Source organism: Nyctibius grandis, chromosome 6 (genome assembly GCF_013368605.1).
Source record: "Nyctibius grandis isolate bNycGra1 chromosome 6, bNycGra1.pri, whole genome shotgun sequence".
In the NCBI taxonomy this organism is placed as follows: Eukaryota; Metazoa; Chordata; class Aves; order Nyctibiiformes; family Nyctibiidae; genus Nyctibius; species Nyctibius grandis.
Window position 1 is genome coordinate 45374777 of NC_090663.1, and position 22463 is coordinate 45397239.

The 22463-nt window shown below is 37.8% G+C and overlaps 1 protein-coding gene across 9 annotated transcripts in view; it reads right to left on the reverse strand.

Annotated features, from left to right (window-relative positions):
- Positions 1–22463, reverse strand: part of PALLD (palladin, cytoskeletal associated protein) — a 229050-nt gene that overhangs the window by 24572 nt on the left and 182015 nt on the right. For 6 of the 9 annotated variants that reach the window (XM_068403430.1, XM_068403431.1, XM_068403428.1 and 3 more), the window contains 2 exons: positions 12842–13537; positions 835–970 (listed from right to left, as the gene is read on the reverse strand). In XM_068403430.1, coding sequence (XP_068259531.1) covers positions 835–970; positions 12842–13537 — 832 coding nt within the window. The remainder of the gene's footprint in view (positions 1–834; positions 971–12841; positions 13538–22463) is intronic. The other 3 variants (XM_068403436.1, XM_068403435.1, XM_068403434.1) reach the window with 2 other exon arrangements.

The following is a 22463-nucleotide window of genomic DNA, read 5'->3' on the forward strand; positions in this document are numbered from 1 at the left end:
GTCTACATTTTAATTATTACTTTCCTCATAAAAGAGATTCCTGCTTCAAAGACATTTAAATCAATGCCTTAATAACTCTAATCAAGTCTTAGGAGAGTTGCTTCTCATCAACTCTGAGCAGGAAGAATTTGCTATTTTATCTTTTATGCATATCTTAAAATGCACAAAATTTAATGGAAAACTTTGTGGCTGTGCATTTCAGTTGTTTGATATACTTCCCATTTTACGTCATTTCTTCACGACTCAAGCAGATGGTTAATTCTTCATAAAGTCTGTAAGTTAGTACTATAGGTTGTTTTTTATTCTATTGGTCAAAAAAGCCCTACAACTGCAGGATCTAATGATGCCTGATACCTAATGGGTTGTTTCTCATGATGAACTGCCTTGTTCCCCTCTGATGTCCACTTACCACCTACTCTTTCCCCCTGCTGTCCAACAGCTGGGCAAAAGGTAGAATGAGCCTGGACTGATCAAGAGCAATGCCATATGCTTACTGGCCAGCCACCCAGTGATGAACAGTCAAAAACAAATGGCCTCTGAGGCTGAAAAAGCCCTTGAGGCACAGGCTGTGCAGGCTTCTTATGTGAATTCATCATCTTTGAGATCTCCATTGCTGTGCTAAGTTCAAGGAAAGTTGCCCAACAGCAGACGGAACAATAGGCCAAAATGTACACTATAATTCCTTATGGAAATGCAGCTTTGGAAATGCAATTTAAAATAATAAATACATAAAATATAAAAATAATCTACACACAATTATTTTATATGCAGCATATCTGAGGAACTACCCTTGATGCCCACTCCCATTCCCCGGGGTATTTTATGTTTTTATACCGGTTGCCCATTGTTCAAAAGGTCTTCCTTGAAGCGAAGTTTTCTTTCCAGATCCTGAATTACAGCATCTTTTGACCCTTGAATCTCTTCATCTGATGCTATCCTAGCAGTTCTGCCTGTTTTCTTGGGAAATCCCCTGCAAAACAGTACAGGAAAATTCATGAGCTTTCCTGAAATCGTTGGTGTTTAGAAATTTATCTGGAATCACTGCTATTAGTGAAGAAAACAACACTGTGTCTTTGAAATCAGAGGTCTGACATCTTACTTACTATGCTATCCTTTCTAACTCACATCACTGATTAAATGGTTAGTTTAAGGACAAAGTTGAAACTATGCTTTATTCATGCATTAGTTAAAATAGGGCTCAGGATTGTGTAGCAGTGGCTGTAAACACCATACACTCGAAGAGACAACTGATGAGCAACGGCAATAAACGAAAGTGAGAGGAAACAGGAAAGAGAAAACATGACTAGATAAGGGGGGATGGAAGATAAACTAGGTTCCTCTGAAGTACCAGATGGATAAAGATCAGAAAGATGTAGACAAGGCAGTTAATTATTAATTTCCCATATTATTTATTAACTAATTCCTTGTTACAGTTTTGCAATACACAATGCATAACTGCATGTTTATTCTTCATATCTCTGTGAACACATACCCGGAAGGCAACATGTAAATGTTGTTTCTGAAAGAAGAGCCATTCACAGAGTCTAGGTGACACTGGCAAAAAGAAAAATCATCCCTGTAAAGAAGTCTTCAGCAGCAGGGTTTCACAGTGGAATAGCAACTGTTTAGCAGTTTGCATTCACAGGGCTAAGCTATTCCTCATACCAGCCTACAAGTTATGATTGTACTTTCAGGATGTCTCGCTCTCATTTACTGGAATAGCACAGGAATTTTTTTTTCCAGTCTAAGCTAGTATCTAACACTTTTCATTAAAGTTATGATGGCTCTATTGCTGGAAATGCCCAACAATGGTGGTTTCTACTGGAGATCAGCTGTTCTTACACAGTTGTGAAGAAATAAACATTGCTGTCAGTATTTGAAACTTGTAGCACCCTCCATTTCTCCAGTGAAGTCACACATTATCGTTTAGAACGCCAATACTGATTCAATATTAGTTTTGGGGTTTTTTTAACTTCATCGACTAAATAGAGCTCAGCCCATAACACACTTAGAAAAAATTCATTCTTCAGCCAGTGTTTTCAATGGTAATTTCTAGCATTAGTTAAAATGAAACAATACACATATGCTGTCAAAAGCCAAAAAGGAATTAAGTGAATAAATGGAGAAGACAATAATTGGAAACATTTCTGTCTAAATTCCTAAAACATTTCATATTCTGTTACTGAAAGTAAATTTAAAATGGGAAAATGGTGAAGTTCTTGTAAAAAAGAACTGCATTTTCACATTAAATCACAGCAGAAGAAGAGCAGACATTTGCCTAATGTCACAAAGAGCCAGAGAACAACATCCCTCACCCTAGAAATATTCAGCTGTTAGCTGGAGATCTTCTCAGTCACCAAGCAGAATAATTCCCTCAGCATTTGGCTGGGGATGTTCTCAGTCACAAGTAACAAAGTCTCCTCCACTCTGTTTTGGGGAAGAAGTCGGGAAAATGATCCCATCTACAGGGAGGCAAGAGAATGCTAAGAGGAAGGGGTAAGGTCTCTTCAAGAATGAGATGCTTCAGTAAGTCAAGAAATTTGGGAACAGTAGATGTAAAGGAAGATATGGAAGGAAAATGGACAGAAGGTGGGAAGAGGGGATCAGAATGTAATGTCCTTCAGCAAGACTGAACCAACTGCTAGAAAGCTAGTGGAACAGTGTCACCTGTCTCTCCTCACAGTCTTTCCCTTCACCTTCCAGCCTCTTACCCCACCCAGCCCAGCACTGCCATGGAACTGAATTTTGTCACTTTTTGGATAAAGACAAACACACACACAAAAAAAATCCAGCCAACTTCAAGGCAGCAAATTTCAAATTTGGCTTCACCTTGAAGAAGCCCTGTACCAGCTTTTAATGGAGACACACATCCTACCTTGAAAATTCCAAGTAATAAATTAAGAAATAGAGGTTTTATTTCACATTCTTACAAATTTCACACTTGGATGATAAAAAGAGTCTTAGCAGAAAAAGGCCTGCTGATGCCTGGCACTCAATAGGCTGTAAAGGTAAAATGTACAGTTTACCCAAGAAAGTCACAACAGTACATGAAAAGAGGGGGATGGGCTAAGTGCTCTGGAGTGGATTTCAAGTAACAAGTGAAAGCATCTTCTGAAGCATTATCAGTTATCTCTGAAAACAGAAACCTCTAAGCAAACACACCCATTTTTAAAAGGGGAAGGAGTACCAAGAGAATTACAAGTCAGTAAGTTCAATGACTGTACTAAACGTAGGAAAACAGTTCATTTCAAAACAATGTAGGATAATAAGGAAATGAAAAGTGAATCCTGTCAAACCTCACTAATTTCTCTCTCCATCAGGCTGAAGGGCACACAGATTGGCAAAAAGAAGTAGCTTTGATACACTTCAGTTTATAGCTTCTCAGTGAGCCTTCAGGAGCTGCAGTAAGTTCCTTAGTAAATCAGGGGAAGAATCTGGCTGAAATTTCTATTATATGGCTGCATAACTGTCTGAAAAAGCTATTCAGAGAGTAGCAAAGATTGTTGTTTGTTTTTTTTTTTTCCCTGATCAAACTGGAAGAATATAGATCAATGAGGTCTTTCAAAGGTTTATGTATACTAAGTTCAGTACTTAGTATTTCAACCTTAACAACTGGAATAGTGAAATAAAAAAGCACATCTCAAATTGGTTGATGACACTGAACTTGCAGAGCTTGCAACATGTTTGCAGGTAACAACTGTCATTTACAATAATCTTCGTAATCAGTCTAGAGGTGGCCTAATGATGATGAAACTCAGGAAAAATGTTCAAAGCATGACAGCAATACAAATGGAAAATTAGCACTAACATATTAAGCATCTCTCAAGAACCTGTGAGATTAAAACTGGGACAATAACACCATTATTTCAAAAGGAAAAGAAATACAATGCTGGGACACATTAGCATAAGACATGAAACTTCATTGTTTTCCTTTATTCCTTGCCGTTGGACACTGAATCCAGTTTTACCACTGCACTTCAAGAAAAATACAGCAAATTGGAAAGTTTTAGAACACGAAAACTGTCAGATGGTTTTAAAAGCATAGCTTTTGTGACATGCTATGTCTCACACACACAAAAAAAAATCTTGTTTATTTAGTCAGGAAACGAGAAGAATGAAGATAGAGAGGTGAATCAAACATAAAACATCAGAAAGTAGCTGACACTCAATGATTCTCCATGTCCACTGGGCATGATAAGTAGACAGCAACTTGAAGAACAACATGCCTAGCTCAGACAAAAACAACATAGAAGTATCCTCTCTCCACCCTCCAACAATGACAGTTAAACACTGGAACAAGTCATGTCGGGAAGCTAAGGAATTTTATTTAAGAACAAGGTATGCAAATATTTCAGCAATGGCCTGGGGATCCCTGGTAGCTTTTAGCAGGAGAGGCGGACTCCCTAACAATCTTCCAGATCTCTGGTTATGTGCCAGGACATCCTGAGCTTTGCACAGTGGGTGTGGAAGTGTCATCCAAGACCTGGTCAAGGCAACTTGCCTGAAAAATAGATTCACTTCTCTTTAGTTACATTTATAAATAAGTACTTAAGGAAGTAACTCGGTTTAAAATATAAATAGAAAAATGAGTATCGGTCAAAATGTCTTCAAATGCCTTTAGAAAACCACTTTCTCTTTTAGGACTATTTTAAATTGGGATGAAAAAAGAAGAGGTGCACAAGGAAATTTAATTCTTCCTGCAGATACTCTACTTCCACTCCCTCTTTAGAATCTCTCTTTCTCTACATATATACACTTTAAAATATGTACCTAAATATATATATGCATACCCCCACACCAAGTTAGCTCTTAAGACATACATTCTTGAGATGGATTTCAAAATGGCTACAAGGCAATGGCAACAAATAGAAGGTCCTTGGTAAATTTATCCTCCAAAGCACAGATCCATTTATCTTGAGAAATGGTTTACATGTCAAGACAGCCTGGGCAGCAAACTTTCTTCAGCTGCTTTTGCAAATATTTTTAACCATCCTTACATGCCCTTATCTGGATGCATTACGTTCCTAAGATTTGTGTCCTCCTTAGTGACTCCCCAGCTTTCTTTTCGTCTTTTCTCAGGGATAATATCAAATAAAACATTCTGCCAATTCATTTGTGTATTTGTATGTTCATTCTTTGCCTGATGCAATTTTCAGAGGATATTGTGAGAATTAAGGTAGCGTATTTCAAGGTCAAGGCATATTTCAAGAAATTGACACCGTTAGTCTTGAGCTCACAACCACCACCACCAAAGTGCAAAGAAACTATCAGCCTTTGAGAATCAGGCTGAAATTCACACAGACTCTAAGCACCTCTGAAACATGCATTCCTTAAGTCACTGAGGGCCTGAATAGAGATGTGGATAAAAGCACACAAGTCTGATTTTTTTTTTTGGTCAGAAAAGGCACAACAAAATTGCCAAAACTCAGTCATATTAATTCACACAGAGATTTTTGACAGCAAAGATTTTTGCAACCTCGGCTTGGCTCTCCTCAGTTTTGAATATTTGCCCTAACATTTGTTTAGAAAGAAGGCCCAACCAGCAGTACTTTTCATGTTTTAATTACACAGAGCGCACACTGGATGCGATTCCCTCTTTTCCTATGTACCTTTTACAGTGTAAACAAGAGCAACAGGCTGGCTGTTATTATCCTTCCAAGAACAAATTCCTCTTTGCAGCCAATATGGCTCAGTTTCACAGAAATCCAAATCAATTCTCTGGTACTGAGGTAATGAACAGTAACTTGATTTTTCCTTTAAAACTAAAGCCTTCCAAAACCACAGCTAATTCCTGCCTGTTTAACACATTTTTTACTTACTGTAAGAACAAAGTTACTATAAGCACTGTTACAGGTCACAAACTTTGAAGCTGTGGCTGCATAGCAAAGTTGTTTTAGTCTGATCTTGTCATACATGCTGTGGAGACCAGGAGTCAGCTCTCTTCAGTAATGTGAGGTTACATGCATCTGAATTGAGGGAACGCCTGAGGCACAGACCTGACTAAGGATGACTTGCACTGAATGAAACAAAGTTAACAAAAGTTCAATTACTTCTACCACCCAAGAAAAGGTTATGAAACTGTAGTTGGAAAAAAAAAAAAATAATCATGCCTCGGCATTGGATAGTATCAAGACAGACATGACTAATATATATTTCTGAGCAAGTTAGATCCTTCTTAATAATTACACAACACAGATAACAACCCACCTACAAACTGCATGCTTACCACCAAAAATTTATTTTTCCAAGGCTTATCTTTAAAAATGCATTTTTACTCATTAAAATAATAATTACTACTTTTTCATTGTCCTGCTCAGTTCCTTCCCCACCTGAGCAAGTTATCCCTCTGCCTCATGCTGCACTGGTTACCATAGACACATAAGTGCTATTTACTTTTCAAAAGATGTCCATACATTTGGATATCAATTGAAAAAATACTACCTATTTTGTAACTGGCAATCTTATCTGCGTTTTTGATTGTTACCAGCATTATGCTAGAACTGATGGTCAAGAAGAAATCATTAAAGCACTAACTGCTCCTGAATGTAGAAAAGGCTGGCACAGTCCTCGTAGTCCTGAAATCTTGAGAACAGATAACTGCCAGAAGCATATGAAGAAAAACCTACACTGGACTGAGAAAAGATAATATATCCAAAATATTAACCTTTACTCCAGTTGATGAAATGCTACTGGTTAAGGTCTCCAAGTAAAGCACTGTACCTGGCTTTTACATTCACAGACATTTCTGTGGCATTTGGATCTGCTTAAAAGAAGGAAGTTATGAAATTAAGTCCTCTGAAGAAAAAAAGCTGCAAAGTAATGCTGCAAGCACCCTCTCTCTCTTTACAACAGAGGTATATGTACTAATTCTCTTAGTTAAGTCCACTTGTCATCTTACAACATTCTTAAGCATCTGCAAATACCATTTAGAAAAAGAACTGGATAAAAACATTTTGAAAATTAAGACTTCCAGATATAACGATTGTCAGGATACAGCAGGTCAGTTATTTTGGCTACTGTCTGTGTGTCGCCATGTTAAATCCTTGATCTCTATTTTTGAGTAACTTTGATTAGATCTGGGGCACAACCCGTATTTCAAAGTTCAAGTGGAACAAACATGCATTCATCATATTTCAAAAAAGCTAATATGGATACATACTTTATGATAATCATGTGCATGTACATAATAAAAAGGTGTTACATTGTGCAAAAACAAAGCCCCCAGTATGAGCTGTTTCTTAGCACAACCAATAAGAAGTGATATCACAGATAAACCACTCAGGTGTTGGTCCAATAGCCACAAGCAGTATCCAAGCCATGGGAAAGGGAGGAATGACACAATAAATCAAGAAACTTTAAACAAAAATGGTCTAATGGACAGGAGCAATAGCTTAAGAAAATTGGGGGTTGGGAATGAAAAAAAAACCCTAATATTGGTTGGAATTTTTCCAGTTACAGAAATACTTGTCTTCAGATATATTTTCCTGAGATCCAGGGATAACTGCAGGTATGAGTGGATAGACATGAGGTGAGCTTCCTTAAAAGCAATAAAACACCCTGACTTTTCTCCTCAGTTTGTTAGAATTCTTAATCAAGGTACTTCCTCCTACGTATCACTATTTTCACATCAACCATACTGTAGGTAGCCTCCATTTTTTACAGTTGTGACAGATACAACTTACAGAAATGGGAAAAGTAAATGTCCAGTCTGCATAGCACAGCAATACAATTTACTCTAAAATGAAAGTTGGCGTTTGTACTGGGAGACTGTTGAAAGCTGTAAGATAAAAAGATGGAAAGAGTAGCTTTTCCTCGGAGTGGCCACTGTCATTGCTAGCTGACTCAAGGAACATAAGGGTTACTAAAATATTTGCCTCAGTGCTATTTGAGACAGAATTCAATGGACAAGTCACAGTACACAGCTGCAAGGACAGACCAGCAGCTCTGATAGAAAGGAGGGAAAAAAAGTGCAGCTCTCTCTCTGATGTTGCTATTCTCACAATTCCCACAGAATCTCCTTTAAGATTTGGATTTAAGGTTCTAGAGATCATTGAAAGAGCAATTATATTTATTACATACAGTGATAAAAGCAACTTATTGAATTACATTTTACATGATACTTCAAACAATCTTGTCTTCAAAACAATGTTTTCTTTTCCATTTTCCATTCTTTTCCAGAAAGCAGTAAACCTAGAGTCATGTTATTTCACCAAATCTGTAAAGTCAGATTTTTTTTCTGTTTGTGGCTAAGTTAATATTACTGATGATATCTACTTCAAGAAAAAGTCTACTTTAAGAAAATACTGTAATTTTTGAAGTTGCTTGCAAAAGGATATATGTATAGCTGACAATACATGTTTTTTATACTTCGAAAGAGATTCCATTTCTCCAGGCTGAATGACACCACACCTTTTTGTAGCAGGATTTATATTCTTGTTATTTAAATGTGCACTAAATAGTCACTAAATCTTTCTCATAGGATTAATTTTGCTTTCACAAATGCTCATGGAAACTTATCAATGTATGTGCTTACCTAGAATTTGTAAGGATATTTATTTCTTTTCATACAGATATAATTTGTTTTTTTATGAACAGTGAAGAGCAGACTCTAGCTTCTACAGATTTAACTGTGGACAAAACCCCCTCAGTTCTAGGTTTCTGTCACATAAACTCTGCTCCCTGTAAGTCTTTTGTAAATGAAAGCTAACCTGAGTCCAACACATCCACCCACCCTAGAGTTTTCTTTAGGTAAAGAAATAAAGAACTGAGATTTTTAAGAACAGTATCCAACAATATTACTCTAGCCAAGTGTTACCTCAGAAATAACTGACCAGTGTTCATAATTCCCTTAAGTATTTCATTAGTTATGCAGTTCCACCAGCACTTCTCTTCTTATTTAATAACACTATGCTCTGGCAAGACATGAATTCATCAAATCTGCCACATTAATAAAAAAAGGTTATTCCCAAAGCTTGTTCAGCTAACACCACCACAGTCACAGCTTGAAAATGCTGGTAACTTCAAAGTGGCTAGAGCTCACTGGAAAGATGTGATATATTTTATTCAACTGAAACACCATACAATTATTGTAAATAAATGCTTAAAATATTTAAAGGTGAATTAGTAGGTAGTAATGACACAAAGCTGCTTTTCATGTTTCAGATTTCCAAATAAAATGTAGTAAATTCACAAGTAGCTGTTCCCATGATTCAGGCAAGGATGCAAGACTATGTGTTTTTAAAAAACAACAAAAACCCCACCACAAACACACACACAAAAAACCCCAGTGCAATGTTTCCACATCTATGCACAGGAAAGAATATTTGTTTGACCAAACTGGTTTAGATAATGCTGTCACTTCCACAGAGTCTCAGGGTCCAAAACCAAGGAAAATGTCAACGCTTAGCTGACATATTAACATGGTATTTACTGCTCATGGGCTCACAGACAGAGTACAGGGATGGAAGAGAGAGAGTTTGAAATGTTTTGTCTGACCTCTTATAGAAGAAGAGGCACAACACCACCGTGGGTTAATTTCTCTTTTAAGCAGAACAAAGATGATGCATACACGGGAAAGGAAATGCCTGAAGAAAGCTGACAGAGGGAAGGTCTGACCCCATGAGGAGAAATGAAGACTCTGTTGGTTTGTATACAACTACTGTGTCTTCCATTTTACAGAAAACTTCACTGATGCTGTCTTTGACCATCTCCAAAAATAACTATCTCCACCTGCAATGTTTATTACTTTACCTGTATTCTGCTCCTACCACAAAAGCAATCTGAAGAAAATAAGAATGATGCCTACTAAGTACTGATCCTGAGGAAGAGATCTGTAATTGCGCTAAGATTTAGTAATGAAAAAAAAAATCATTGAAATGTATAAAAAATTAAACAATTATTCAATAAATTCCATAGTATATCAAAATTTATAACTTATAAAAATAGTCTGCAGAATTTCTTACTCTGCCAAACAATGTTTTTGGGTAATTACAAAAGACTCTGACAAGGCTAAATAATTATTGTTTTCTTTCAGATATTTGGCTATCAGTGTCACAGTACCCATGCCTGGGAGAGAAGAGAGTAAACAACCATGGTAAAAAGACCATATAATCAAAATATGAACAGTGAATTACCAAGCCTGAAATACGCACACAGAAAAGACAAGGCAATAGAAAAGAGCCATGAAAACACTGAAAGCAGACAGGAAAACTGTTTTAAGAGCATTTTATCTGCTAGAGACACTTGATGGGAAAGTGTTGAAGTATCTAAATGCAATGACATGTCCAAGTCTACTTCCACTGATGTTAAAACAAATATAATAATAAATCGTAAAGTTATCATCTAAAGAGGAAGTCCTACCACTTCAAACACTGTATTTGGAGTCTTTAGTAAAAAAATCTATCTCCTTTCCATGAAGGGTATTTCAAACTCTGACCAGTTCACTTTCAGCAACCCACCATCATATTCTCAATATTACCACTATATGACTGATCAAGAAGCAGAAACAAAAGTTAAATGGCTTGACTAGCATTTTAGATGCTGAGCTGAAGCAAAACTTTGAATGCTCCAATTCATTCCTTGCACCCAGTCTGTACAGCACACTGCCAGGGAACAGTATCATGGATCCATTCCATCAATGAATCTTGGAGATGTATGGAGTACACGGTGAGACTACAGGCTGAGGTTATGGAATACTGTGAGTGGATCAAAACCTACAATGTCTCAGAAAAGCAAATGTGTTCAAGGAAAGAGGATTTGTAAGGATGGAGTAAAAGGTGAGGGAAAAGAAGCAAAAAAGTGAAGGTGGGGGAAAAAAAGAACTGAACGTATAGCACAACGCAGAAGAGACCAAAAGCAGTCGGGGGAAGGGAGGCAAGGGGAAGAATTGCTCAGGAGTGGTATGAGAATGATGGGAAACAGAATGCTTTACTCCGCAAGACACACCAGACATTAGTAACCTACACAGTAAAATGGAAAAGGAGAGGCCAGGGAAAAATTGGCAAAGATATATATCAACGGTTTGTTTTTTTTTTTTTTTTTTTACATCATGCAGTACATCTTTTATGATGTTTTAATGTTATAATTCAGATGACAAATGCTCATTGTGTGTATATATACACACACATATGTGCATGTACATATACATATCATAAATTATACACACATACATTCAGTATGGTTAACATGATCCAGCTCCCATCTGCACTACATTTCCTGAGGGAATGCAGGCCAAACAGCCAACCACCTCATCCTCAGCTCAGAGCCTAAGGCTGCCGCCTTGTCCTGGGGGGATAGACACACCATCATGTGCACACCCAGACTGGCTGCTGGGCTTGGGGAAGTGAGGGGCATGGGGAAGGGGGAAGCATCCTTGCAAGAGTTCACTGTCTCTGTCCAAAGATTGAAGGAAATGAGGAAGAACACAGCCAATGCCTCAAGTGAGAACATGTGTGCATGAACGTAGAGTAACGGGGATAGAGGGTGCTCCCAAAATTTGTGGGACACAGCAGAGGCTTGAGCCACTGCCGTCACCCTCACAGCATACAGAAGGGAACTCGAAAGAGAATCCAGTTCCTATCCAGAACTATATAGCTATACTAGAGCCTTTCCTGGAAAATCAGGGGTAATTGCAGGCTTTTGTGGGCTATGCTTACCTGTCAAGCTGTCACTACATTAATCATGCGATTTTCAGCAGTCAGTATCAATGGAGAAACTCAGCCAGTGCAAAGGACACAGTAACACAGAAAATCACTACTACAATGAGTGCAAGGGCAAACCGTACTATTTATTCATTTTTTCTCCTAACTGTTTTATGGCCAGACTCCATAATGAGCCATATGACAGAAATCAAGATAAAGAAATGCTTTTTAAAGCATATATGTGATTTATTACTTTGATATCTGTCTGCTTTCTCCCTTCTCTTCCTTTTCATATCTTGGACTGAAATAACTGAAGTTCCCACCGCAACGGTATGTAGCTGAGCAAGTCACCTAGATACCGTAGATATGTTTAAACAAACTTCTAGACAAAGTTATAAATAAGCCTTGGATACAGCTATTCTCATTTTTGTTCTTCAGCATGTCTCTTTGTTCTCTAAGGATGGAATGAGAGTCTAGTGCCAGTGGAAAGACAAACTGATCTATGATGGGAACTGACATGCTCCAAAATACTATTTTGGCCTTTAGAGAAGAAAAAAGGAGAAAACAAGTATGCGGAGTTGTTAGGGGGAGGGATTCTGTTTGTTTTTATGCACTGGTTTTCTAAATCCCCTCCTAAACCCACTTCCAAACTTCCTTGGAACAAAAACTCTAGCCAAAAGTCAAGATATCGTTATGATCACTTTGTTGTCAGATGTATACTTTAAAACCTTATACTTTAAGTATCACAAAGCTATAGGGACTTCTGAATAATGCTCTCTTTACTTGAGGTTTCTCTACCTGCAGACATAATAGGGACATAGACTGCAAATATCACGGAATGTGTGACTTCAAAAGAACTGGGTCACGAGAAGCGTTTTCTTGGATCTCCTTCCGCTGCCCTGGGCATGCAGAGCCTTTTGCTGCTGCTTTCATTTTTTCATCAACTCCAATTTAAAGCTTTAGCTTCTCCTCTTTTGTGTTCCTACTATAGGACTCTTTCAGAATATCACTTCTTTGAAGGTTAGAAAACTATATCCCATCTCTAGCACAGAGGCATTTGCAAATAATTCACGCATCTCTCCCTCTCAGGTAGCAGGTAACAGCAAAGAACACTAGAAAAGTATAAAATGAAGCAAGTGCAATAACCTTCCGTACAACCTTCAGTACAATCAAACTCAAGGAGCTCATTAGCTGATACTTACGGAGGTGTTACTCCTTTTGGGAGGCCTAATGCGTTGACAGAAATGGGTGGTGGCTGGGATGGCAGCATGGAGCTGAGAAAGGCTGCTGGAGACTGGCCGGAATTAGGAAATCTGGGAGTTGGAGACAGGCTGTGGGAAGGTGAAGAAAGTGAAGGAAGAGGAGGGGGTGGAGGAGGTGGAAGTGGAAAGGAATCACACACCGGATATGTTGCAGTTGGACTAAAGACAGGTGGAGGTGGGGGTGGAGGGGATGGAGAAGAAGGAGACCAGGCATAGTCCCCTTCTGGAGCAAACTGCTGAGAGAAAGGGGGAACAGGCACTCTCCCAAACTGTTTCTGAGAAGCAGTTGGAGACATAGGAGAAGGAAGGCTGGATGTAGATGATCCTGAAGATGGAGTCACATAACCTGAAGCAGGGCTGATGTTCTGAGCAGCAATGAACTGCTTAGGTCGAGCATAGTTGAAGGAGCTAGAAGACTGCATTGTTGGGGAAGTATGAGAGTTAAGAATACTCATTGGCACAGGAGAAGTGACAGACTGGCTGGACTCAAGCTCCTGGAAGGAGGGGGGAGGAGGAAAGGAAGGAGAAGAGGGAGGGTGCTGATGATGATCAGGTTGCTGTAGGTGACGATACTGCTGTCCACTTTCTTGCTCCAGACGGATTTGGTTCTGCAGCTGCTGTATTTTTATAGGGTCCCTGTAGGAAGGAAAAATAGACAAAAAGATGATCAGACATGCAGTGCTGGTTGGGGGGGAGGCAAAAGTTCCACTGAGCTATGGTCTAGGAAAGTCAGAAGGCAGGGAAAGTTCAAAGCGCTTGCATATCTTCAATAGTCCTGTTTCTTCAGAGCTAAAACATTGCTACAAAAGTCCTTTTTTTGAGCTCAAGAATAGGGAAAAAAGTACATGCATAACAGAAGTTAGCAGAACCTTCAGTTCTTAACAAAGGTAAATTATAAGACAATTTGAAGACGCTTAGGATATGTTAAAGGAGCAATCCAGATAATACAGGTAATGGTAAATGTTGAAGTTCTTAACAAGGTTTCTTTTAATTTCTTGCCCATTTCATTCAATGGCCCTGTTTCAGTAATATGTGTCAGATATTTACCCAGTGACAACTTCAGCCTTGGTTTCTGCTGTAGCCTATGTGGGCCGATTAGACAGATTTAATTACTGCTATACTTTTAATGAGGTACTTGTAGACAAGGGACCAACTTCTGTGTTGGAACCATCCATGTATCTGTAGATGAGCAAAGAAGACTGCCAAGAAACATTTGTAACCTAAGCAAACGGTGAACTGAGCTTCTCCATGTCCTTAGTCCCACTTTTTTCCCCCAGGCTTTATTCTTAACTGTAGGTCCTGAGACGTGCCTTAGTAGATACTGAATACAGTTCTAAGGAATTGCTAACTGCAGTACTATCAGCTCAATAGAAATGAGAATTTATTTCAGAAATGCAGACATTCCCTAGCAGAACAATGAAGACTAAAAAACTAATATGCAGGAGCACTCAAAACTGTTAATTACGTTAAAAAAAAAAAAAAAAGGCAAAATGTTCAGCAGTGACGCAAACCAGACCATGCGCTGGCTTTTTTTTTTGTCCACAATGCAGTTGTTTGAATGACATTGAGATCAAAATTAACTGTGTGGTCTCTCATCTTAAAATACATCAGACTGACTTGCTTAAAAATTGTCATATTCCAGCTGGAAATCATAACTTTATCTCAGTACTCCAGATGTCTACAAAGTTTCAGCATATGCACATATACCTTTTCTGTATATTTAATATATAAATACTTTATTATATACAAGTGTGTCATTGTTTATATATAATTTAGGTCATTTAAGCAGAAATTTTAGAAGCTGTCTCCTTAATGCATGGCATATGAATGTACGATTCTAGCACAACAATATAGTTTTGTTGGTAGCAACAACATTAGAAATGGTAATATCATCATATTTTCCACTCTAAGATTAATTTTGATATTCCAACCATCCACATTCCCCAGAAAATGTTTTCTGACAATATTATGACCTCAGGCCAAAGGAGATTCTTTAGATAAGAAAAAGGGGAGCAAGCTTATTTAGGAAAGAAAACTGAAAAATCAGTTATTTACATTTAACAGTTGCTTTTTTCTTTTTTTTTTAGTGATAAAGATGGTTCAATTCTAGCAACATCAGTCATCTCAATAACAATACATATTTCAGTACTTAAAAGGAGATTGCATTTTCCTTTTTAATTAAATCAGTAACAAGAACATTGAAATGTTACAGTTCACTTGTAAATTTTACAATTCATTTTTGATGTCGATAACAGAGACCCTAAATCCCTATCAGTTCAACTTTTTACTCCATAGGACACGGGCTGAACCTTATTCTTCAATTTTTGCTAAACTACATAAACATCTCCTTTCCCTAAATGGGCTAAAGCAACACAATTTTAGTTCCCATCATCATTTAACTTTCTTGGCTGATGACAGAAACACTTTGGGTCACATCTGACTGGAAAGAGAAAGTCCTGTAAGATTACTACTTTCAGCTCATTCTGTATCTAGTCTGACTATTTGCAGACCTACTGTCCAATACCTCTAAAATTATTTACAAATAATACTTATTTTATTTTCCATCATAATCACTCCCAATAATGTTTTTATTTATTACAGAGCAGTTAAGTTTGAAAAAAAAAATGGGGGAAATTTAGTATTGTAAATGGTGGGTTGAATATAAAAGAAACCTAGATGTCTCCAACACTCCTATGTTTACCCAACATGTGCTGAAAGCAAGTCAGAGTGTCTTGTCTTGGGACTTTTTTCTTTTCATTGCCAAGTCACATGGCGATGTGCCCAGCCAACAGCATAACACAAATGACCATCTATGGCCCTGTCAATGGTAAGTGTACTACTACAGCGCCTGCCACTGAACTGCTGCTGTTCCAATCCAGGCAGAAGTAAAGACCAGATTCAGGGTATGTCTACAAAAGGTTGGCAGGCAAACGTGAGGTTGCTCTGCTCTCACACTAAGCTTGACCTGAAGCCACAGGAATATAGATGGCTGTAAATAAGGGTTTATTAGTTCAGAACAGCACTAATTCCATTTGCAAAGCTTTTGATCATCCTAGGGTCCAGACAAAGCAAGCGCATGTCTGCTATAATCATTATCACATCAGTCCACGTAGCAAAAAACATAAAGACCTTCTTAGAGCAAATTTTCATTCCAGTGGTAGAAATGCACAATCCTTGTCTGCAAAGGAATGTTCTCCACCTCAGAGTTATTCTTTTAACAGCAGATGCTCCCCATACTTATTAATTTCTTGAGTAGATGTAGCCTAGGGATGTGTCATTACGAAGAAGGAAAAAAAAAAAAAGAATAATCAATTCACAAATGTTCCTTTGCAATGACAGCAACAGCAGTGGAAGCTCTACATAGGCAGGTCACTGAATGATACCACTGCTGTGCCACAGATATAGAGCCCAGCAGTCAAAATGATGCAAGGGAATCGGTCTGTTATGTTGCCCTCATCAGTAGGGAAACAAAGAAGGCAATTAAAAAAAAGTTCAGTTTTTGGATGAGTTTACAGGAAAAATTAGTTTAATTGTAATTACATCCTCTTTCCAATTAGCTGAAATATGTTTTGTAACTCCAGTGTTTTAAAGGGCACACATGGTTTCAGTGAACACATCAAGCTGCTTTAAACAATAGACATAAACTTATTTTCTCATGCGGAGTTTTTGGTTTTACCAAATAATTAATTATAATAATGTAAGAATGAACAGTTAAAAGTAAATTTTAGTAAAATTCAATGAGTGAATCTGTAATAAAAAAAAAAAAAATCATAACTAGAGTAAAGTGAATATTGAGAAATGTCAGCAACTCACCGAAAAGCAGGCCTAGTAGTACATAAATATTTTCAAACTGTCTGCTTCAGTATTTGTGAATTTTTTTTTCCAATACCAGATATTCTTACCCAAGATTCTTGTATACATTTTCAGATGTTCTAATAGGTATGCTAAAACAGTTAAAGAAATGCAAAAAATAAAGCAGTAATATTTTAATTGAAACAGACATTAGTTGCAACAGAGGGAAAAACAGTATTTATGCAGCTATTATTTCCAGTTTTAATATGTATAGATTTTCTGTTCATGATACTTAATCTTTTCTTATCAGCTACTAGAATAGGAAGGCACAGACTTTTCACCTTCACTTACAAATTTGTCTCAGTTTGTTTTCCACTTTTCTATATATTTCTAACAGTCAAAAGAGATGGAAGAATGAGAAGAAGGAGGGGAAAGAAATTCAGTTTGTTCAGCAGTTAAGGATAAAGATTTGTTTGCGTCACTAACTATATCCAGCGCTAGAGGATATGATTGTGAATAGAAGTTACTCCTGGAGAACTGTTCGTGCTACACAATGTCAGTCTTCCTTTTCTCTATAATAACAGCTAGGATATTTTTTTAATATTTCTATGCTGTCTTCTTAGGCATTTCTTTATTTAATATACAGGTGAATAACAAGATGCAATATTACACATTCCCAAGTATTTCTACAACCTTGCTTTCCTCTCTGCCCTCTCAAAGAACAAATAACTGAAGGAAGATACAGCAACTAAAAATTGTTTAAATTAATTTATTGGCTTACTTCATGGAAATGAAGCTAAACGGAGCTAAATGATAGTGAGAAATATTTGAAAACAGATGTTCAAAGGGAAGACTAGAGACATTAGGTTTCTTGGTGGGCAACTACAGAATACTATCTTTTTTAAAAGCAAGACACTGATTGCACGAGAAAATAGTGGACAGAGATGATCAGAATCTTCTCGAAGGACGCCAGCACATACAGCATATTTTAATCGTTACTCAAGAATTCATGTTCTGAGGTATGCACTTGGTTTAGATTATAACGGACTGTTTTATCTTTTTGTCCCATATTCATAATGTTTTTTCTTCTTGATACCTACTTTGTATCACGTTTTGAAAATTAATAGAGCAGTCCTCGACTTTGAGAGCTAAACTGGTGGTAACAGCCATCACCCGGAACCATAACTCCAAGTCTAGGCCAAGTGCCTGGGCACAGTGCTATGGAGGAGGGGAGAAAGGTAGATGGTTGCACATCTCTGAAAGTCTCAAAAGGAACTGGCTACTGGATTGCAGAGTACATTACAGCAGATGGCATTTTCAGGGATGCAACAAATCCTTAATACTGAAAGTTCTTTGTCAGGCTCATTCACAGGTTCCCAATATTAGGGTATGTACCAGCTTTATTTTTATCTTGCATCTCTGGGTTCGTAAAGAGCACAAAAAAAGTTTATTTGGAGGAACAATGCACCAAAACCTCTTCTGGGAAACAGCCTACTATTTGTAGTGTAATAACTTCAGTATAACCTAGTCTTGTGTACCTTTTAAACACAAAAAGTTCCTATGGAAGCCCTTATATCCATTCTATCTTGGGAGAGGGGTTTCTCCAAAGGTGGGGGGATGCTCTCCAAGCCTTGAGAGGAATCAGTCATACACAAAATGAGCCCTATCCAGGTAGTGTCTACCACAAAATGTGGTAAGGGCATTCAAGTTTATTCAGTTTTTTACAACACAATATACAAAGTAGATTGAAACAAACCACCACAGATAAAGAACTAAGATTAAATACCCTTTCCTATGTTATAACTTTTTAAATTTCCTGATTTTGGCTTTCCTTTGTCCTCCCTCATGATCTTAAGAAAAGGAGCAAATGTAAAGCAGATAAAGAAAACCAATTTTTGTTTAAAAGAGATAATCCTATGTATCTCATGTATGGAACAATAACGGGCTCACTTCTGCCTCAAATCATTCCTGAGCGAAAGCAGACTGACCCCTTCACAATCCTTCCAGCAATCTGCCCTTTGAGAAACAGACAGTGCAGTTCTACAGAAATATACTAAAAAATACCTCTGAAATGAAAGTACAGGAATATTTTGAATGAAAATAACCAGAATCAACCACAATTACACTTGAGCTAGTTTTCTAAATTAAGATTTGAAACCATTGTCCCCAAACCTCTGTATTTGTATCTTGGGGTAAGAACCACTCATCTCCATTAAATCTACCTTCCAACAAAGACCTAGGTTCCAATGCAATACTACTGCTTCAGGATCATGCCAGAGCTCTACAGGAAGGGAAACAGTCATCATCATGCTGTTAAAAGGCAAGGGCTCTCTTCAGGTAACACTGACTTCCATGCCAGTAAATATCTATGTTTAGATATATTTTTATGCATATATTTATATCTATATTTAGATATTTATACAATGGATTGAATATTTTTCAGTATAATTTATTAATTTATTACAGTCAGAACGTAATAAAATTCAGATACACTTCTCTAGCTCCTTGGCCAGCCCAACTGGATAACTGGTAGGCAGAGAAGGAATGGAGAATTGGAAGTGCTGGGGGCTACTGTGGTTCCCTCCCTAGGTAAGATTCACAGTGCTTCTGCATCTGTGGCTCCTCAGCAGCTGGCATGGCAGACTTGCCAGGCAGCTGTTAAACCAGCTCTTAAACATACTGTTTAATTTGCTTTCTACAACCACAACATTTGTATTTTATTGGTATAAATGGTACTGTGTTCTAAACTTCTGACGGTTACTATTTCAGAGACTGAAATGCACATACCAACTCATGCAAAATTTGACAGCAGTAACTGATATCTGGAATTGTCCTCTGACAAAAATTCCTAATATAATTTAAGGTTTTCCACCAGGTTTTTCAACAGTTGAGAGTTGTTAAAAATGAAAACAAACTAACTAAGATAGCACTAGATGAATTAACAGCTGTACTGAAAATAAATAATCAGAATACAAAGGCAATTCCAACTACCCTGTGTCCACTGAAGGAATATTTACTCATTTTTAGAAATGTTAAAAATGTATGACAAGGCAAGAAGGTGAAGCAAAGGGAGAAGAGATGCCCCTTTTTACAAAAACTGCAAAGTATTCAAAACACAGACAGCCTTCAGGCTGTATTAATAGAAATACATTTACCCAAGCATTAAGCTTCCTGATGCTGAACAATCCCTTATGTTGTGAGAAACAAGTGAGGACTGTTTTAAATCCCGCAAGGGTTCACATTTATGTAAAACTGGAATTATCAGTTAAAATAAAGACTGGAGGGGGAAGGAAAAACAAAAACCAGCACTAGTTTGGGTTCTACCCCACAAACATTTAGAGATATTTTGTGTCTACACTAACAGATTTCAGAGAGGATGCAGGGTTGTCATTACAATTTAACCCTTACATTGAATAACTAGAGAGCTATAACTAGGAGCCATCTCCACCAGTTACAACCTTTTAACAGTTTTATTACTTGCCCTTCAAAGCTTAACAATTTGAAAAAGGCAGATTTGTGACAAATAACGTTTTCCATATTTCAGGTTAATATACAGGAGTGTTTGTAATTAATTTTACTGTAACCTAACACATTCTCAGGAAAATCAATATGGTGCAAGAGCCAACACAGGTACTGTATTATGAGTACACTATGAAATTAAGCTTGACTCTTCATCTGAGAAACTTCATGCACACAGAATGTAAACCATCTGCATTGTACCTGCATTGTTTGTGAACTCTCTTGTAAGGAAATCCTGCTGTAATTTGGCTGTTAAAAACTTTTCTGTCTATCCTAAGAAGTGGCAATTGTACCTGTGCCCATTTTCCATTATGGTTTGATTATCTGGTAAAGGCATCAAGGTAATTTCTGTACTAAGGAAACCAACAGTAGTGGTAGTGCCAGTATTCAGTGAACAGAAGCAATTCTTTTAGAGACAAGAACCATTTTTCATCTCTATATACCACTGCAGAGACATTTTTCAAAACATGCACCAGTGAGATAACACATTTAGCCTGGATACAGAAAGAGAGGAAGTTGTGCTCTTGTGTGCATTCATTGTTCCCAAAAGTCATAAAGACACAATGCAGCTTTAGTGAAAAGGCTAAACTTCGTATCTCTGGCAGGGTTAGATCATACGAATTAGTCTGGTAGTCAAAAATCTGTCTGGCTTGGTAATTCAATAGCATTACATAACTAGCGCACACAGGTTACAAGTTTTACTGCTAGAGGAAGCAAAAAGTGTTCTGTTATTAAGAGTTAAGTTCTAACAAGGCATTAATAGCAACGCAGGTTCCAGTTACAGATGAATTGGCCCAAAGTGTAGGAAATCATGACTTGGAATGCAGGAATGAACTCGCCTGCAAATGGACAGATAGGTCTTCTGCCTCTGACTGTGCTATAGCATGTGGAAGATTATATTCTGTGCTGATGGTATATATTCAATAAAGTATGGGGGGAAAAAAATATATATCAAAGTTTGAAAAACTGTACTAGCGTATAACCAAAAGCAAACAGAAAACAAGATGGACTGCCATGCTTCCTCTTCTACATGTAGTATGATACATTTTCTCTGCTGGCACTGGAACAGCACATGCATAGTTGTCTTTTTTTTTGTAATTTAAATTAGGAATATTTGATTAACAAGATGCTCTATAAATAATCACATTTCATCTACCACTAGCCACTGAAGTTAGGAGTTATTTTATTTATATTAACAAAAGTTAGTTTCTTATTTTTATGCTTACCCATGAACAGTTACAGTGGGCTTAAAACTGGGCCTCCGTGCTTTCAATGTTAATATTCCAGCATCTATCAAGTGTCTGTTCTTTGGTTTACACGTAAAGACAACTGCTTTGCACTACTGAAATAGATACTTTCAGGAGGAAGAATGAACATCATATTAAAAAGAAAAAAAATAGAGTAGCTACTGGATGCCCTGACATTAAAAGGAGCCGACAGTTGCTGTCAGTGTTTTTTTAGGAAAATTAAAACTGTAACTATGTTTTAAAACTACTTGAAGAAATTAAGGTAGTTTTAGAGCCTAAATTCTAGGCTCTTTTACCAGCCATTCTATATTCACAAACAGTTCCTACATTTGAGCAGGTTGCTGCCTCATGGATATTACCGGCTGATACATCAATAGTCTGTTTTACTGAAACTCACTGGAGGGATGTTATTCTTAAAATACCATATGAAAAGGAACCACTGGAAAGGAAATCAATGCATAAAACCTGGTATTTATATGAAAAAAATATACATCTGACATTCTCCCACTACAACAATATGACTTACTCACTTTAGGTGTCAGCACCAAGCTGGGTGGGAGTGTCGATCTGCTGGAGGGTAGGAAGGCCCTACAGAGGGATCTGGACAGGTTAGACAGATGGGCCGAGACCAACGGCATGAGGTTCAACAAGAACAAGTGCCGGGTCTTACACTTCGGCCACAACAACCCCATGCAGCGCTACAGGCTGGGGGAAGAGTGGTTAGAAAGCGGCCCGGCGGAAAGAGACCTGGGGGTGCTGATTGACAGCCAGCTAAACATGAGCCAGCAGTGTGCCCAGGTGGCCAAGAAGGCCAACAGCATCCTGACCTCTATTAGGAATAGTGTAGCCAGCCGGTCTAGGGAAGTGATCATCCCTCTGTACTCAGCACTGGTGAGGCTGCACCTTGAATACTGTGTCCAGTTCTGGGCCCCGCACTTCAAGAAAGATGTTGAGGTGTCGGAGCGAGTCCAGAGGAGGGCAACCAAACTGGTGAAGGGTCTGGA